Genomic DNA, 17,566 nt, shown 5'->3' on the forward strand with positions numbered 1-17,566 from the left:
ATCCACAATATAACCCGGACCAATCTGATCCATTGATCAAATAAGATCAACGACCCAGATTTAATTCCCTTAATTAAATTCAATTACCCCCCCCAAAACCCCTCAATTACACAGACGGTCTCTCTCTCTATATCGTCTCTCCCTCTCCCTTTTCTCTAGAACCTTCTGGTTCTCTCTTCTCCGATGATCTCCACCGTCTTCCCGGCCACCTCCCTTCAACCCCAAGGCTCCGATGGACCTCTCATCGTCCTGTTCAACACCTCGAAGACCTTCGAGGCTTCCGGACCATGGATATTTGAGACTTAGGGTTTCTGGTTCTTCTATATGCGAGTTATCCGGTGTGATTTCAGGTGAAATCACACCCTATATGTCACGATCTATGAGGTTACGACAGGTTTTTCCCACTTCTATTAGGTTTCCTTTTTTTTTTGAAGCCCTAACTCTCTCCTAAATCTCTCAAAAACGGTGTCATTTCATGCTATTCTTATGTTTTTCTCTGTGCTCTGTTTATTCTCGAGTTTATTCTGAAAGATCCTTTGCTTTGAACCATTTTTTTTACTTTCTTCGAAATTAGGATTTCTGGGATTTCTTTTTATGCATGCTTCGATTGATTTTCTTTATGATTAAAACCTTTTCTTTGTTTATTCTGACCGATTTTTATTCTCTTACTATTTTTTAGTTTGACTCTGCTAAAAACCCTAATTTCTAGAAAATGTTTCTTCATTAGATTATGTGTGTTAGCATGTTTCTTTACTTCGATTACCTTTGTTAGCCTAATTTTATTTGTCTTGTCTCTATGTGTTAGCATGTTTCCTCGTTTGATTATGTGTATTAGTCTGATTTTCCTTGCTTTGGTTCTGCCTGCTAGCCTATTTGCTTGATTCTTGTTTACGTTTCATAGTCACCATGCTTCGAATATGTCTTGCTGAATCTTAACTTGTTTTCACTATCTCTGAGTGGTTATGTTTGTTCATCCCTTGTTCCTTTCTAGTTAACTTTGCTCGCTAATTTTGTTCATTTACCTCTATTTGTATGTTAAAAATGCAGAATCATGACTTCACATGATTGATTCTGATTTTCCTTGAATGATTGGTAATTCAAAAACTTTCTTAAAAAAAACTAACATTCTACCCGCCCGTTTGAATTAATTGGTTTTGTTACCTCATTTGTTATAGTACTCTGTTCTTTTAAGCCTTTCTTTAATTGGAATTTTCCTGAATTTGGTCTTACTCGACTACTATATGCAATACTGAACCTTGACTCTTTCCTTATTTAATCCTACACTGATTTTTCCTATTTGCCTTATATAGTGATGAATCTTTTCATTTGATTTTGATTCCCTTAATTAATGAGCGTACTTCCTTGATTCCTTGATTAATTGATTCCGAGTTCTTCAATTAATATATTTCCGTGATTTTTACCTTATTTTACCACCTACGTTTGACTATAAATACCCTAAGTCTTTACAAAAAACACACAACAGTCTTCTGACTTACACACACCACTGAATACTTTCAAAATTTGCATTCCCTTTTGCTCTTTTGCTCTACTGCTGTTCTCTGCTCCTTCTTATTATTAGCCGGCTAAAAGCCAAGGCTAATATACTATTACTACTTTGTCTTTGCATCCTACTCTTGCTCTTTTACTGGTATGTCTTAACTCAGTTCCCAGCAATCATCCTAATGTGTTTACTTATAAACTTTATATCTATGCCTATTACCTGCAGAGTTTGACATGTTCATATGCTACTGTTCGCTTTACTTTCCTGCAAATGCTTGATCCGTACTCCCTTACCCTCTATGTATTTATAAATGGGTATTCAGGGCATGTCAACATGAATTGTTATCCATGAACTAAATTTTGACCCCAAGTAAAGAGTGTGCCAGTATGTTTCATTGCTGATCATGCCCTTTGCCCCCTCTTCCTTTGTTTACTGTTTCTATTATGAATTCCCTATCATTACCTCCAATGTATGCTGAGTTAAAGTTTATGGTCTGGTAGCCTTTAAATGGCTATCCAGGCCTGAACCTGGCTTTCAATAAGTCATAACTCCTCAATTTGAAAATGAAAAATTGGTCAAGGGTGCGCCAACACTTCAAATTGCTTGGCATGACCACCAGCTTATCATTTCCCCTCCCCTGCACTTGCACTTACTTTTAGACTTTAAGTTTTGCCCCTCTTATATGAGCCTTGCCTTGGGACCTTGAGTTCCCTCTGAACTTGGACATTTGAGGGCTGGCTTTTCCACACTGCACTTTACTACAATTCTGAAATGATGTTTGGGTGTTAGCACTGCCTGGAGCTCTTGAAGTTCCTTGGAACTTTGACACATCCCAAACAAGAGAAGGCTTTGTAAATCTGGATCCTTGGAAGTTGGTTTACTACATATGTCAGACTGGGAGTTTGAATTAGGCCCTCTTTAGTTGGAATTCTGTTTTCGGATGTATTTTACTTATTTTTTGACTAATTCTGGTCTGTAATAATTTTGTAATAACATTTGGGGTCGGCTAGTAAAAAGGGGGTGGGGAACTATGCATGCAAGGGGTAGATATCATGCCTATAGGGGTTAGCATTTCTGAAATTCTGTATCCCATCTAGAGATCATGCTTGTAGGAATTACTGTCTCTAAAAGTTCTGCATCTTATACAAATCACTGAAACTCTGCATTTTCATATAGATGGCATAGGAACTCTGCATTTTCATACTATGCCTATAGGATTTTCTACACTTTCATATAGATACCATGTCTATAAGATTTTCTGCAATTTTGCATGTGCATCCGTCATTAGGCAAACTTGTTATAAGATTTAAACAACTAACCAATTGCATATAGATGACCTGCCTATAGGATTTCTGTATAATAATAACATTGTTTAAAAAACAATGTTTAAAATCAGTGACACTTAGAAAGCATGCCTATAGGAGCTGTTGACTAACTTGAATCGCTAATTCGTCTAAAATCAGTAGCAATAACGTGTAAACAGCTGCAGAACTTATGTTTTTGTAACTAACAAATCTTTTCTGCAATCAGTTTACTTTCTTTGTTTTTCCTAAAATTGATAGATATCATGCCTATAGGTTCTGTTTAACGCCTAGGCAAGCCTTAGGGTAAATTTTTATAACTGCATCAGTCTTTGATAATTACAACAAGCAGGCAGGCCTAATTCGGACTTCTTATCTGAAAATATGTGATAAATTAGCCTGGCTTAACGTTTAAGTTTAATACAGACCAAACCAGTGTGTGCAAGACATGCTAAACTCTATGGCTTATCCGAGTTAAGGAGGTTTACTTGAGCCTTACTTGCTTATTTGCCCTCCCATTTATTGCATTATGTGTTTTGATTGACGCCTTAGTATTTTGTCCTTTGAAACTCCCCAAAAAGCCCCAACTCCCTCCCCTTTAGGATTAGTAGTCTCAATGCCTCCGAGACTGACAGGATTGTGGGACGGGTACTAGCATGCAATATGTAACGATACCATTTCGTGCTTTAATACCTTAACAGGGTGGGAAAGATAGATATGGATATGATGATCGGTGCGCTAATATCACGTGTGACCCCTCTTCTGAGGAGTGATCGCTGGGTATTGCATTGAAGTGATCCATATTAATTATAAACTTAGGATCCCCCTCCCTTTATTTGCTTTCATCTCTTCTTGTAAGAATTATTCAAATCTTTTTTTTTTTATTTCTGCCCTCTCTATATACTTTCAAAAGTTTTCAACCTAATTGCAATGCTATATGTGAGTCCTTATTTGAGCTTTGATTGTTTACTTGTAAAGTCACAATTGCAACATGGCCGGGAACCACACTAGTGGATCTTGAGGAGTTCCTAACACCTTACCCTCGAGATAATTTTTAGCCCTTACCCGAACTCTGGTTTTTCAACTCAAACTCTTCTAAAAAAGTGTCCTAATGCACTATAATCATTAGGTGGCGACTCTTCAACTTCTAAACCCAATTATCGAAAGGGAATAGAGTTGTCCTCCCAATGTCGTATACCCGATTTCTGACCCCACGGTTAGAGAAAAAAGGGGGCATCGACAGTATGACAACTCTGTTGGGGATTTTCTTTAGGCTTTTACCAATGGATGTTACTTGTGACTTTACTATCTCATTAATAGTTGTATTTACTATCTTTTATTTGCTACGAAACTGACTTGGCTCTTCATGTCTTTTCTTTCCTTTAGCTGCTTTCCTTTACTGCTTTATTTCAATACTGTTTGTAATTACTGCAATTATTGTAATCATTTATCTTATAAACGTGAAAATACATGCCAATTTGTTTCATTCTTGTAAACTGCATATTCAACATCATATTCCACTCGTTCCAAACAAATACCATAGCAACGCTTATAATGAGTGGTTGCGGTCTTCCAATATTATCACCCTTTAAATTCGGCAAAGGCGTATTTACGGTAAAACCAGTCGATCAGCGGTGTAGTCGACGGTTCTGTGCCTTTCCCTCTTGAGTTATCCGCTCAAGAGTACCTGTCTAATACCCAATTAGAAACCTTACTCTGTCTAACTGTGCATGCATCATGGTCAAACCTAGCCGAGTCAGTTATGTTGTCCACATAATAGCTCATTAAATTAGCCTTGTCCAAAGTCCATTGGGTTTCCCTGAAACCCAAATGGACACCTACACGTTCTGTGCATTTATTTGGAGAACTAAATGCTTTTTATGCTAATTATTGATTTAAATAGTCGAGTCTGGCGGGGTAGGGGTCTAACACTTTATTTTGCAGAAAATGAGGCACGAAGTCCCCAGATTTGGCATGGTAACCAACATTCATCCAAGGCTGCTGAATTGATGGGAAGATCTCCACTCCAGTGACCAGATACTCGTCCGCAAATACTTAGGGAATCTGCCTTCTCTTCTAGAAATCCATCCTGACAACAAAATCATAGAGGCTGCAACTCTGTTCTAGGATAGTGACAGGTCCGTGTTCCGCTTCGGGGACCTTGAAATGACTCTTTTGCTCGAAGAAATAGGAGGCTTAGCTGGTATTCCTTAGGAGACTCCAGGTTTTCTTATGCCAGAGAATCGCAAGGGTAGGGGTTTCCTTAAGATGATGGGACTGAAGAAGAACCTAGACTTGACCTGTCTGAAAGACTCCTACATCCTATTCGACTATCTGTACGAGAGGTACGACCATAGCAAGTCATACCACACCTACTCAGATGAATTTGCCCTCACCTCACTGGGGCATATTCACAGAAGGGTCTTCGTATTCATGTTTTGTTTCCTGGGGATGATAGTGTTCCCTATGAAGAAGGCTAGGATCCACACTAGATTGGCCATGGTAACCAAGACTCTGATGGAAGGAATTAGCGGACAACCTTTCAGTATAGTGCCCATGATTGTTGTTGAGATATACCGGGCTCTGGACAACTGTCAGCGAAAAGCTAGTCATTTTGAGGGATGGAATTTATTACTTCAGCTCTGGCTCATGGAGCACATCCAGAAAGGAGAATACCGACAAGAGATCTTACGCAGAGACTGGGATGATCACATTTCCTTCCACCAGCCAAGGCGTATGGATTATATGTCTAACATGTTCGTTCAGCCAAAGGACGCTGGAAGATGGGTAGAGCTATTCGAGAATCTAAAAGAAGACCAGGTATAGTGGATGGTCTAATGGTTCCCTACGGAAGAATTCATTGTTCGATCCCGAGATGCACTATTTCTCATACTCATTGGTCTAAGAGGAACTTATCCCTACGTTCCCCTCCGAGCCATAAGGCAGGCGGGAAGAAAGCAAATCATACCAAGGGTCGACAAAATGAGTCACTTTAGGGCTGATTTCCATGACGATGATAGCCCTCACAAATGCCAAGCTCAACACATGTGGCATTGCAAGCTCGTTTTGGGGAAAGAATCTATTGAGCCAGACAGGTATCACGCTGGTTGCGTGCCGCACTATTTGGGTTGGTTGGAAAATGATCACAATGGTATGGGTCAGCCCGGGTTCATTCACGGACACAGAATCATCTATGAAAAAGCTGAAGCACGGGTTAAGTACAATCAACTGTGCAAGAGAATTTGAGAGTGTGAAAGTGAGCATTAGGAAATACAAGAAGCCCATCAAAAGTTGATCGAAGAATAGAAGGATATGGCTGTCAGCGCCAACAAACGACTAGGGTATTTGGAGCGGGGTCTAGTGGAGCTAGAAGGAAAGTTCCTCAAGAGGATTGAAGATTGTCGAAACGCTGAAGGGAATGCAGGCGGACATTTGGCCCAAGCGTATCTGCTGCTAGGACTGCGCGAGCTGGTGAAGCTGTTCGAGGGGGATAAAGATGCCAAATCTAGGGAAGGTCCTTCTGGGACCAAGTAGTTAGGAGCCTTTTATTTTTCTTTTAATGATGTAATAAGGCCAATGGCCACTAGTGACATTTTATTTTCTGTTATTTAGCATCGTTGTGAATTCGTCTTATTTTTATCAATAAAATGAGGCATTTAGCATTATAAGTTCTCCAAATTAATTTGTCGCTAGGCCTACCTCGGGCGCAACGAGGCACCCAAATTAGGACAGGATTTATATTCTTGCACAATGTGTTTAAATATTGCAACATTTTCTTCTCATAACCCGCACTAACTTGTTACCTTTTTTTGTTTTTCTTTATTTTTATTCCCCTCCCCAAAGGTTAGTTCGTGTATTTTGGCACCATCATCATACAGTACGAGATCCAAGGGCCCTCTTCCTCCTCCTCCGAATCCTATCCAGAACAAGAACAAAGGTAGAATGGGAGATTCAAGCGCCAGAAAGGAAGTTGAAAGAATTGAGATTCCTCAGGGTACCCCTGTTGCTAAGGAAACTGTTGCCCAACTTGAGCAGAAACTGTTGAAGTTCCAAGAAGAACTGGATCAAGTTCGGAATTTGGCAAATTTATCATTCACTCTCACCGCTCCTGATGTCAACTTCTCAAATGCTCAAAATCCTGCACCTCCACAGAACACCCCACAACCACAGATGCAACCCACTCATGCTCAACATTGCAACACATGCCACACTCCACTACCCATTCCTGAACCACTAAACACCATAAATGACCACCCCCACAACACTCACATCTACGTAGATACCATACCCCACTACACACAACTAATCTTAAGTGCACCTGAGTCTGATGACAAGGACTCTCTTATCAGAAACTTGGCAGCAAAACTTAAGAAATTGACCAGTCGAGTTCAGGGCATGGAAGGAAACAAAGGAATAGAGGGGTTGAATTATGAGGACCTCTGCATTCAGCCAGATGTTGAACTTCCGGAGGGATACAAACCTCCCAAGTTCGAAATGTTCGATGGCACGGGAGATCCCAGAGTCCATTTGAGGACATATTGTGATAAGTTGGTTGGAGTCGGGAGGATTGAGAAAATCCGTATGAAACTCTTCATGAGAAACCTGAAGGGGGATGCTTTATCCTGGTACATCAGTCAAGACCCCAAGAAATGGACAAGCTGGGTAGGTATGGCATCGGATTTAATGAATAGATTCAGATTCAATACAGAGAATGCACCAGATGTATTCTACATCTAGAATCTGAAGAAGAAGCCAACCGAGACATTCCGTGAGTATGTTACTCGTTGGAGATCAGAGGATGCTAAGGTCAGGCCGACCTTAGAAGAGGAACAAATGAACAGATTCTTCGTCCGGGCTCAGGACCCACAATATTATGAGAGGTTGATGCTGATCGAGGGCCAGAAATTCTTCGATATCATCAAGATGGGAGAAAGAATTGAGGAAGACATTAAGAATGGTATGGTTACTAATCTTGAAGCATTGCAGGCCACCAACAAGGCTTTACAATCTGGTGGCACGTCCAAGAAGAAGGACATCAATGTTGTGATGGTCGAACAGGGAGCCAAACCACCACTAAAATACCATACTTACCCGTCACTTCCACTTATATATCAGCCTATCCCGAATTACCAAGCACCCGCACCCTCTTAGCAAAATCTATCACCCGTTTACCAATCATCTCCACCTCCCGCATATCAACCCACTTCACCCAGATGCTTTCAAACTACAACTGTTTACCAAGCTTATAATGCCCAACCCCCTCACTACCAATTACCTCCCACTCGCCAAAATTTCCCTAGACCCAGACCAAATTTTAACCGTAGACCTCCCAGACAATATGCAGCCATCGCTGAGCCAATTGACCAACTGTATGAGAACTTAAAGTTGTTGGTTACATCTCCCCTATCCCTGCCATAACTTCAGAAAATCATTCCCATTGGGTCAACCCTAATAAGACCTATGCGTACCACTCCGACATGAAAGGATATACCATTGATGAGTGCCGCTCGTTGAAGGACAAGATTCAAACTCTGATCGACAATAAGGTTATCGTAGCAAAGGAGCCTACTCCCAATGTCTGCAACAACCCTCTACTTGATCACAGAGGTGGGGATATTGACATGATTGAGATCGAAGATGACTGGGACCCCAAGGGATCGATATGATTGATTGCTGAGGATGATGAGACAAAGAAACCGACAGTCAGACTTAACCTGATTGCTGTACAGAACCAGCCCTCCAGGGGCAATGAAGTCAACATGTCTACACCTCTCGAATTTGAAGCACCTTCTTCTGCGAAGGTAGCTGGGCCAATTGAGGTTGAGTTTGGGGATCCAAAGGCACCTGTACTCTTTGACGTTATTGTGTTACCACCGAGGGACCCATTCCTATAGCAATTTCAGACATAACACCGTTCCACTAAAATGCCATACCATGGGATTACACAACTGAAGCAAGGAGGAAAGGAAAGACCAAGACGGGAGAAGTAATTGTTGCGCAAGGTATGACCAGAACAGGTAGGGTTTACACTCTAGAGCACCTAGCTGAGTCCAGTAAGCAAGCCTCGAGACGGACTACTGAAACTGGTCCCGATGATCTTTGGAGGAAAATACAAGTTAAGGAGTATTCGGTCGTTGAGTAGTTGAACAAAACAGCAGCACAGATCTCCATCCTAGCTCTTATACAAGTTATGCCTTGATGAAGATATTGAGCGAAACTTATGTGCCCAACAACATAACTGGGGGCGAAATGGCAAATTTGGTAGGACAAATACTGGAAAGCCACAAAATCACCTTTCACAAAGATGAACTGCCGCCGGAAGGACTGAGTCACAACATGGCCCTACACATCACTGTCCAATGCGAGGATTACTTCATCACTAGATTCTTGATCGATAGAGGCTCTAGCCTCAACATCTGTCCGTTAGTAACTCTCAGAACATTGGGAAAGAGCTTGCACGAGATCAAGGATGGGGCCATCAATTTCAAAGCCGTCGATGGGTCCCAAAGGTCTACTATCAGAGAGATCAGCCTATGCTTGCAAATGGGATCAACCTGGTGTCGACGCCCCCTTTTCCTCTAACTGTGGGGTCAGAAATCGGGTATACGACATTGGGAGGACAACTCTATTCCCTTTCGAGAATTGGGTTTGGAAGTTGTAGAGTCACCACCTAATGATTATAGTGCATTAGGACACTTTAAGAATGGTTTGAGATGAAGAGACCAGAGATTAGGGAAAGGCCAGAAATTATCCCGAGGGGAAGGTATTAGGCACCCCTGAAGATCCACTAGTGTGGTTCCCGGCCATGTTGCAATTGTGACTTTACAAGTAAACAATCAAGGCTCAAATAAGGATTCGCACATAAGATTGCGACCAAGTTGAAAATTTTCAAAGATAAGTAGAGAAGGCAGAAATTCATGAAAAAGAGATTTGAACAGTTTTACAAGAAGGGATGAAAGCAAGTAAAGGGAGAGGAGTCCTAAGTTTATAATTAATATGGATCACTTCAATGCAATACCCAGCGATCACTCCTCAAAAGAGGGGTCGCACGTGATATTAGCGCATCAGTCATCATATCCATATTTACCCTTCCTACCCTGTTAAGGTATTTAAACGTGATCAGTCTCGTTTACTTATTGCATGCTAGTACCCGTCCCAACCTATCAGTCCCAGGGTATCAGGACATCTACAACTAAAAGTGGGGGAGAAAAGGGATAGAGGCATATATGGAGTTTCAAAAGGATAAAAATACTAGGGCGTCAATCAAAACAAGTAGCAAGTAATGGGGAATAAACAAACATACAAAGGCTTCACATAACCCCTTTGAATCACATAGCAACTAGTTTAGCATGACTTGCACATACTGATTTGGTCTTTAAAGTTAAGAAATTAAGAGGCGGACGAATCGGTTTAACACTTAAAGTTGGATAAAAAGTCTGCATCAAGCCCCTCAGATCTGATTGTTAGTTATTGAGGTCTTAATGCAGAAGAGTTTAAAAGAAAATAAAGACTGCAGTAAGTTTATAAACGAATTTGAAATCAGCGGATTGTTTGAGTAGGAAAAGGGAATGCAGAAGAGTTGTGAAAGAGTTTCAAAGGCAAGAACATCTTTAAGAAAAGCGTGAGTTACAGGACTGTTTTAAAAGACAATTTCAGGGACTGAGTAAAATGTTTAGGCAGAATGTTTAAAAGAACTGTTCAGGAAAAGATGCAGATTTGAAGAGTTTAAAAAGCATACTGGTTTACAAGAGTTTTATTGAAAGCATTACATCAAGACATTAAGGACCAGTTAACGGACTATTACTGCTTAAACGAATCAGACAGATTTGAGACGAAAAACTATAGGCATGGTATCTATACTTGATTTTAAGGCCTGTTAAAGAGTTGGTAAATAGATGAATGTTTAATTACCCTATAGTTTGCCTAATGCATATGCATTTCCTATAGGCATGGTTTCTATATGCAATTGATTACATGAATGTTAAAATCCTATAGGCAGGATCTCTAGTGATTTGCAATATAATTAAACGTTAAACCCTATAGGCATGGTATCTAGGTGACTGAATTAGGAATATTAAACAAACCTATAGGCAGGATTTCTAGTAAAATTTAAAGTACAAAAGACCTATAGGCATGATCTCTACCCTTTGATTTATGCATGCAACATAAACCCCTCCCACACCCTTTACTAATATTTTTCTCGAGTTTCTTTTACAAAGTTATTACAGAACTGGAAGGAAAAGACTAAAAATAAATACATCAACACTACAGATAGATCCGAGGAAGCCCAATGCAACCTTAATGCCCAACAACATGTGATTAACCAATTTCGAATTTCCAAAGCCTTCTCCTTTCTCAGAATGTTTTCAAAGTTCCAAGGAGTCTTAAGAACTCCAGGCAATGCTTAACACTCTGAGTAATTATAATAGCAACAGAGTAGTGCAGTGGAGAAATGCCAGCCCTCAGACATCCAACTTCAGAGAGAGCTCAAGGGTCCCAAAGCATGCCTTACCAAAGGGGGCAGAACTTAAGGAACTAGGAGCAAGTGTAAAGTGAGGGGAGTTGAGGGAATCAGAGCAAAGGGTGGTCATACCCATCCATGAGTATAGGCAGGCACATTCCTGACCCTTTACTTGATCCAAACAAATAAAGAGCAGACTTTTTAAAGTCAGACTTGAGCCTGGATGGTGATTAGGACACTACCAGACTCTAGTCAAGGCTCAGCACATAAAGGGGGAAGAAGGGAATGGGACTGATTTGAGTAAGGTTCAAGAGAACCTGGTCCCAGGTCATGGATAGAAATGGGATGCTACCCTAACCTAGAATAGTACTCACACATAAGGGGTTACATGGAAAGGGTTCACATGGAATGCATGTATAGAAAAACATCAAGGAAGGACAAGAAAGCATAACATAACTTAAAGGTGCAGAAACATGAAGAAAGAACATAACAGACTAAAGTATAGCTATAGAATGCAGGAAAGCACAATACAAACATATAGTGAGGGACATGTGAAAGGGAGAAATAAATACATAGTTTTGGAGAATGTTATTTAACTTATGAAGACATACCAGTTGCAACTTACAAACAGCCGAACAAACAAAGCAAGAAAACAGCCAGAGAGTCCACTCAAGCCTTAGCAAACACTTGAGTAAAGCAAGCAAGATTCTATAGTCTAGCCTTGGCTTTCAGCTGACTAGACACAGCAGTAGTACTAATAGTGGTAAAAAGAAAAGAGCTTTTAGTGTGTGTGTGTTTTTGAACTCTATTGTTCGTGTGTTTAAAGAAAAAAGAGCAGGGTATTTATAGTTTAAAAAACCAGGCAAGTAAGCAAGGCAAAGAATAATTCAATATCAATTAGAATCAATCAGGAGAAGCGGATTCCTTTAATTAAGGAGTCCAAATTTGAACGGTAAAAGGGCAGAGTTTTATTTAAGGAAAGAAAATCAAGTAACACATTGGGAAATGAAGGGTAAATACATAAGGAAAGTTTAAAAATACACAGTTAGGTAAATAAGGTAAGAAGTAAATCAACTAGTACATAGTAAATCAAGGAATCAAGGATTCGAAATCAATAATGAACCAAGTCATAAAAAGGTCCAAATTAAACAAAGAAAGAATCAAACAACTCACACAATGGTAGTCTGAAATCAATCCCTAAAATTAGGGTTATTTCGAGAGGGAAAGGTCTGACTAAAAAGAGTGCATAGCTTTAAACATGGGAAGCTGGAATTAAACAAACAGAGTGGTCATGCAATCAAGAGTAGAAGAACATAGCTAGAAGAGAGTGTCAGATAGCATGAGAGAAATCAGAAGGTCTTGAAAAGCTTAACAAGAATCAGAGAACATGAGACGAACTTAGAAATTAGGGTTTTTGAAATCAAACTAGTTTAGACACAGGAAGCAAAACAATCGCACACAAGTGTTTTGAAAACCCCCAAAATCTAGGGTTTCCTCCATAGATTAAATGTAAAGACGAAAGCATAGAAAATCAGGCAAAGTAAACTCAGAAAATCCAAGGAACATAAACATTTCATGGAATCATAATGAAAGAAAACACAATAAAGGAAATCACTAGGAAACCCTAGGAGGAAATACAGAAAAAGAAAAATGCATAGAAGCCAGAGTTAAAACACTTAGGAGTTACAGCAAAGCAAAATACGGTAAGAAATCACAGTAGAACAAGTAAAAATCAAGGAAACCCTAGGTTCGAGAAGACGAACAGTTTTGAAAGCAAAAACTTGAAATGATGTAAGAAATACTTTAAAAACCTCAGAAATAGCACGGATCTAAAGTAGATCTAGAGAGAAACAAGAAAACCTCGAAATGGCATAGGGTTTTAGAGAAACTCTAGAAAATGAGAAAGGCCTGGAAAAGGGGCTGGTCCGAGTCGAGATGGACTCATAAGGCTAAGACACGCCGGAGATGAGCCGAAGATGGCCGTAGAACTTGAATCGACAAAGGTCTAGGTTCGATTCTTAGTGGCCAAGGCCATGGAACTTCAGTAATCAAGTGCGAGGAGCCTTAGGTGACTGGTGGGTGGTGAAACCACCGTGGATTTAGGTCAGAAAATGGCCGGAGAAGGTGAAGGGAGCTCATCGGAGAAGCGAGGAGGTGGAAGGTTCTAGAGAGAGTGAGAGATAGAGACGAGTGAGTGAATGAGAGGGGATTGGGGGGTCGTTAGGTTAAAAAGGAAAGGGCAAACGGGGGTCGTTGATTAAAACAATCAACGACCATGATTTTAAAATGGGATCCGGGTGGGTTCGTTTAGTTGGGTCTGGGTCGGGTAGAAATGAAATTAGGTTGGGAATTGGGGGGTTAGAATTAGACTGTAATTGAAATCAAAAAGAGGCTAAAATTGAAATAGCCATTTTCCCTTTTGAATTTATAAAAATAGTAAAAGATGTTAAAAATCAAATTAAAAATACTGGGTTGATAAACAATATGTAGGTAGTAATTTAAAAATATTAGGATTGATTTTGTAATAAAAATTGCTATTAAATCTAGAAGTAGGCTAAAATTGCAATTTCATGCAATTTTAGTTTAAAAATACCAAATGGATTTAAAATTATGCAAAAATCATGTAAATTATATTTTGACGTAAATGTGAGAGTGAAATAAATTATTCACCAAAATGACAAGTTTTGGGAATAATTAATGGATTTTATAGTGCACAATAGGCCATAAATTGGTATTAAAAATTATTTAAAATGCCAAAATCTTTTGGGGTGCTCATATATGCACACATATGCTATTTTGAAAGTGTTTTGAGTATATAAAAAATACATAGGGAAAATTGGGTATCAACAGCTGCCCTTCTTTACCCGAGGAGGATGAAAGAGTTGTCGGGTAAAGATAAGATGACCAATTTTGACCGGAATTGGCGATTGTAGAAGAATTTTGACCGTGCTCTGGTTTCTGAGCTGCCTACATATCCCTGGTTTTACAGGAATCAGGCTATATGTAGTTCAGGAACCATTGGCGGAATATGCCGATGGAAATTCGAAAAGACGGACGCGATGGTCAGATTTGAGAGGGGTTTGGAGGTTGGACAGGCTGCGGAGAACCAGAGCAGAATCGCTCCTGCTGAGATGGTCGTGAGCCAACCGGTGTACCTGCAGATGAATGATGTGCGTATATATTGCGTAATTTAAACGTGATGCAAGTTCCCGTTGAACCATGAATGTTGTCTTCAGACTGTCAAGATGACGTCCTCAGACTATGATGTCCTGGGCCATGAAGAGCATAAAAGTAAAAATTCACAGGCCATGAAATGGCGTTCTTGGGCTATACAGATGATGCCTCCGAACTGTGACGCCTTTGAATGGGTTGGCGATTTTTCAGCCCATGAGAAGGTGGCAATCTTTCAGCCAAATTAATGCAAAGGGGTGGCGATATTTCAACCAAAGCATAAATTTAAAATGCAGGTGGCGATAATTCAGCCAAATCAATGCAAAGATGTGGCGATCTTTCAGCCAGAGCGTAAATTTTAAAATGCAGGTGGCGATATTTCAGCCGAAGAGTAAATTTAACATTCAGGTGGCGATATTTTAGCCGAATGGAAAACAGAGTGGTGATGTTTCAACCATGAAGGATGGAGACAATGCTTAGTCTCGAAAGGTAGAAGATAGCCTTATGCAGGATGGAGGTAGGGCTTAACCTCGGAAGGCAGAAAGTAGCCTTATGTAAAATGCAGATGGAGACAGAGCTTAGTCTCGAAAGGCAGAAGATAGCCTTATGCATGATGGAGGTAGTGCTTAACCTCGGAAGGCAGAGAGTAGCCTTATGCAGAAATGCAAATGGAGGTAGTGCTTAACCTCGGAAGGCAGAAGATAGCCTTATGCAGGATGCATGATGGAGACAGAGCTTAGTATCGGAAGGCAGAAGATAGCCTTATGCAGGATGGAGGTAGGGATTAACCTCGGAAGGCAGAGAGTATCCTTATGCAAAATGCAGATGGAGCCAGAGCTTAGTCTCGAAAGGCAGAAGATAGACTTATGCAGGATGCAGGATGGATACATAGCTTAGCCTCGAAAGGCAGAAAGGTAGCCTTATGCAATGCAGGAAAAACGGATGGAGACAATGCTTAGTTTCGAAAGGCAGATAAGGTAGCCTTATGCAGGTGATGATGGAGGTAGAGCTTAACCTCGGAAGGCAGAAAAGTAGCCTTATGCAAGAATGCAGATGGAGACAGAGCTTAGTCTCGAAAGGCAGATAAGTAGCCTTATGCAGGATGGAGGTAGAGCTTAACCTCGAAAGGCAGATAAGTAGCCTTATGCAAGAATGCAGATGGAGAAAGAGCTTAGTCTCGAAAGGCAGATAAGTAGCCTTATGCAGGATGGAGGTAGAGCTTAACCTCGGAAGGTAGAAAAGTAGCCTTATGCAAAATGCAGATGGAGGTAGAGCTTAACCTCGAAAGGCAGAAAGTAGCCTTATGCAGAGCAGGAATGTAAATGAGCAAATAGTAGTAATTTTCTTAGCTGATATGCGGTTGCGATATCATGACTACTGGGGAATGTTGGGTGTAGATAGTAGACCTTTGTGAGTTAAGTGATTGTTTTGAGGGTTTCGACTTTGAAGAGTGAATGCGTTTTGCATTGCGATCTGAGTTCCTGCATCCAAAGAAAAATCGTGAGTTCTGTAGAGGGGGAAGGTTAATTCGTATCCCTTGGCTCCTGACGTTACGTATCATTGGGGTAGCATTGCTAAACGACGATGACGCAAATGATGTTTATGCATGATTCAGTAAATGTAATGTAAGTATATATATTTTGAAAAAAATGATTTTATTTTGGATGAACCAACAACTACAATGTGGTTCAAGACACGACAACCTTGCTTGCTCCGAAATTTTGAGGTTCCTCCTCAAAATTCTGCCCCAGTTCACTGGGCTGGCGCTGCTGATAGCTGTGCTGAATAACTGAAAGCGGATCGATTCCAAAATTTTGAGGGTCCTCCTCAAAGTTCTGCCCCAGTTTACTGGGTTGATGTTGATGCGAAAGCTGACAAACTGACTTCGGAATTTTGAGGATCCTCCTCAAAATTCTGTCCTAGTTCCACTAGCGGGGAAAATGGAATTTTTATTAAAATGTGACCGAACCCATAGGGCTGCCTACGTATCCCCTTTTAAACGTGAATCAGGTCAGGCGTAGTTCAATTACATCATAAAGAAAAGCATACGATCAAATGTAGTATCTCTTTACTGCGTCTGAGTTGATCAGCTTCGGCCAGACTTCTCCGTCCATTTCTGTAAGAATAAGGGCTCCTCCAGTTAGGACTCGGTGAACCATGTATGGACCCTGCCAATTGGGCGAGAATTTCCCTTTGGCTTCGTCTTGATGTGGAAATATCTTCTTCAACGCCAGTTGTCCTGGTGTAAACTTCCTTGGTTTAACTCTCTTGTTGAAGGCTCTGGACATTCTGTTTTGGTATAACTGATCGTGACAGACTGCATTCATCCTCTTTCCATCTATGAGGGCTAACTGCTCGTAGCGACCTTTTACCCATTCTGCGTCATCTAACTCGGCTTCTTGTATGATCCTTAATGATGGAATTTCTACCTCAGCGGGAATGACCGCCTCTGTACCATAAACCAGCATGTAGGGAGTTGCTCCGGTTGATGTGTGAACTGTGGTACGATAACCCAATAAGGCGAATGACAACTTCTCATGCCATTGTTTCTGCCTCTCGATCATCTTCCTTAATATCTTCTTGATGTTTTTGTTGGCCGCTTCTATGGCTCCATTCATCTGCGGTCTATAAGCCGTAGAGTTCTTGTGTCTGATCTTGAAAGTCTCACACATTGTTTTCATCAGGTCGCTGTTAAGATTTGAATCATTGTCGGTGATGATTGACTCTGGAATTCCGAACCGACAAACAATACGGTCGCGGACGAAATTTGCTACCACATTCTTGGTAACCGCTTTGTATGATGCTGCTTTAACCCATTTAGTAAAATAATCAATTGCTACCAAGATGAACCTGTGCCCGTTTGACGCGGTAGGCTCGATTGGACCGATAACATCCATTCCCCAAGCGGCGAACGACCATGGTGAGCTTGTTGCATTAAGCTCGTTTGGAGGCACTTTTATCATATCTGCATGTATCTGACAGTGATGGCACTTTCGGACATGCTGGATGCAGTCTGTTTCCATAGTCATCCAGAAATATCCTGCTCGGAGTATCTTCTTTGCTAAAACAAAAACATTCATGTGCGGTCTGCAGGTCCCTGAATATACTTCCTCCAATAACTTGGTTGCTTCC

The 17,566-nt window shown here is 40.7% G+C and overlaps 1 protein-coding gene across 1 annotated transcript; it reads left to right on the plus strand.

The window, feature by feature from the left end:
• The first annotated feature begins 7,197 nt into the window (after window positions 1–7,197).
• LOC138880987 (uncharacterized) lies at window positions 7,198–7,953 on the plus strand. The gene is made up of 2 exons (XM_070161173.1): window positions 7,198–7,464; window positions 7,540–7,953. The coding sequence occupies exons 1-2, from the start codon at window positions 7,198–7,200 to the stop codon at window positions 7,951–7,953; spliced, it is 681 nt and encodes a 226-aa protein (XP_070017274.1).
• Window positions 7,954–17,566: the final 9,613 nt, after the last annotated feature.

The sequence above is a fragment of the Nicotiana sylvestris genome, chromosome 11, assembly GCF_000393655.2.
Source record: "Nicotiana sylvestris chromosome 11, ASM39365v2, whole genome shotgun sequence".
NCBI lineage: Eukaryota > Viridiplantae > Streptophyta > Magnoliopsida > Solanales > Solanaceae > Nicotiana > Nicotiana sylvestris.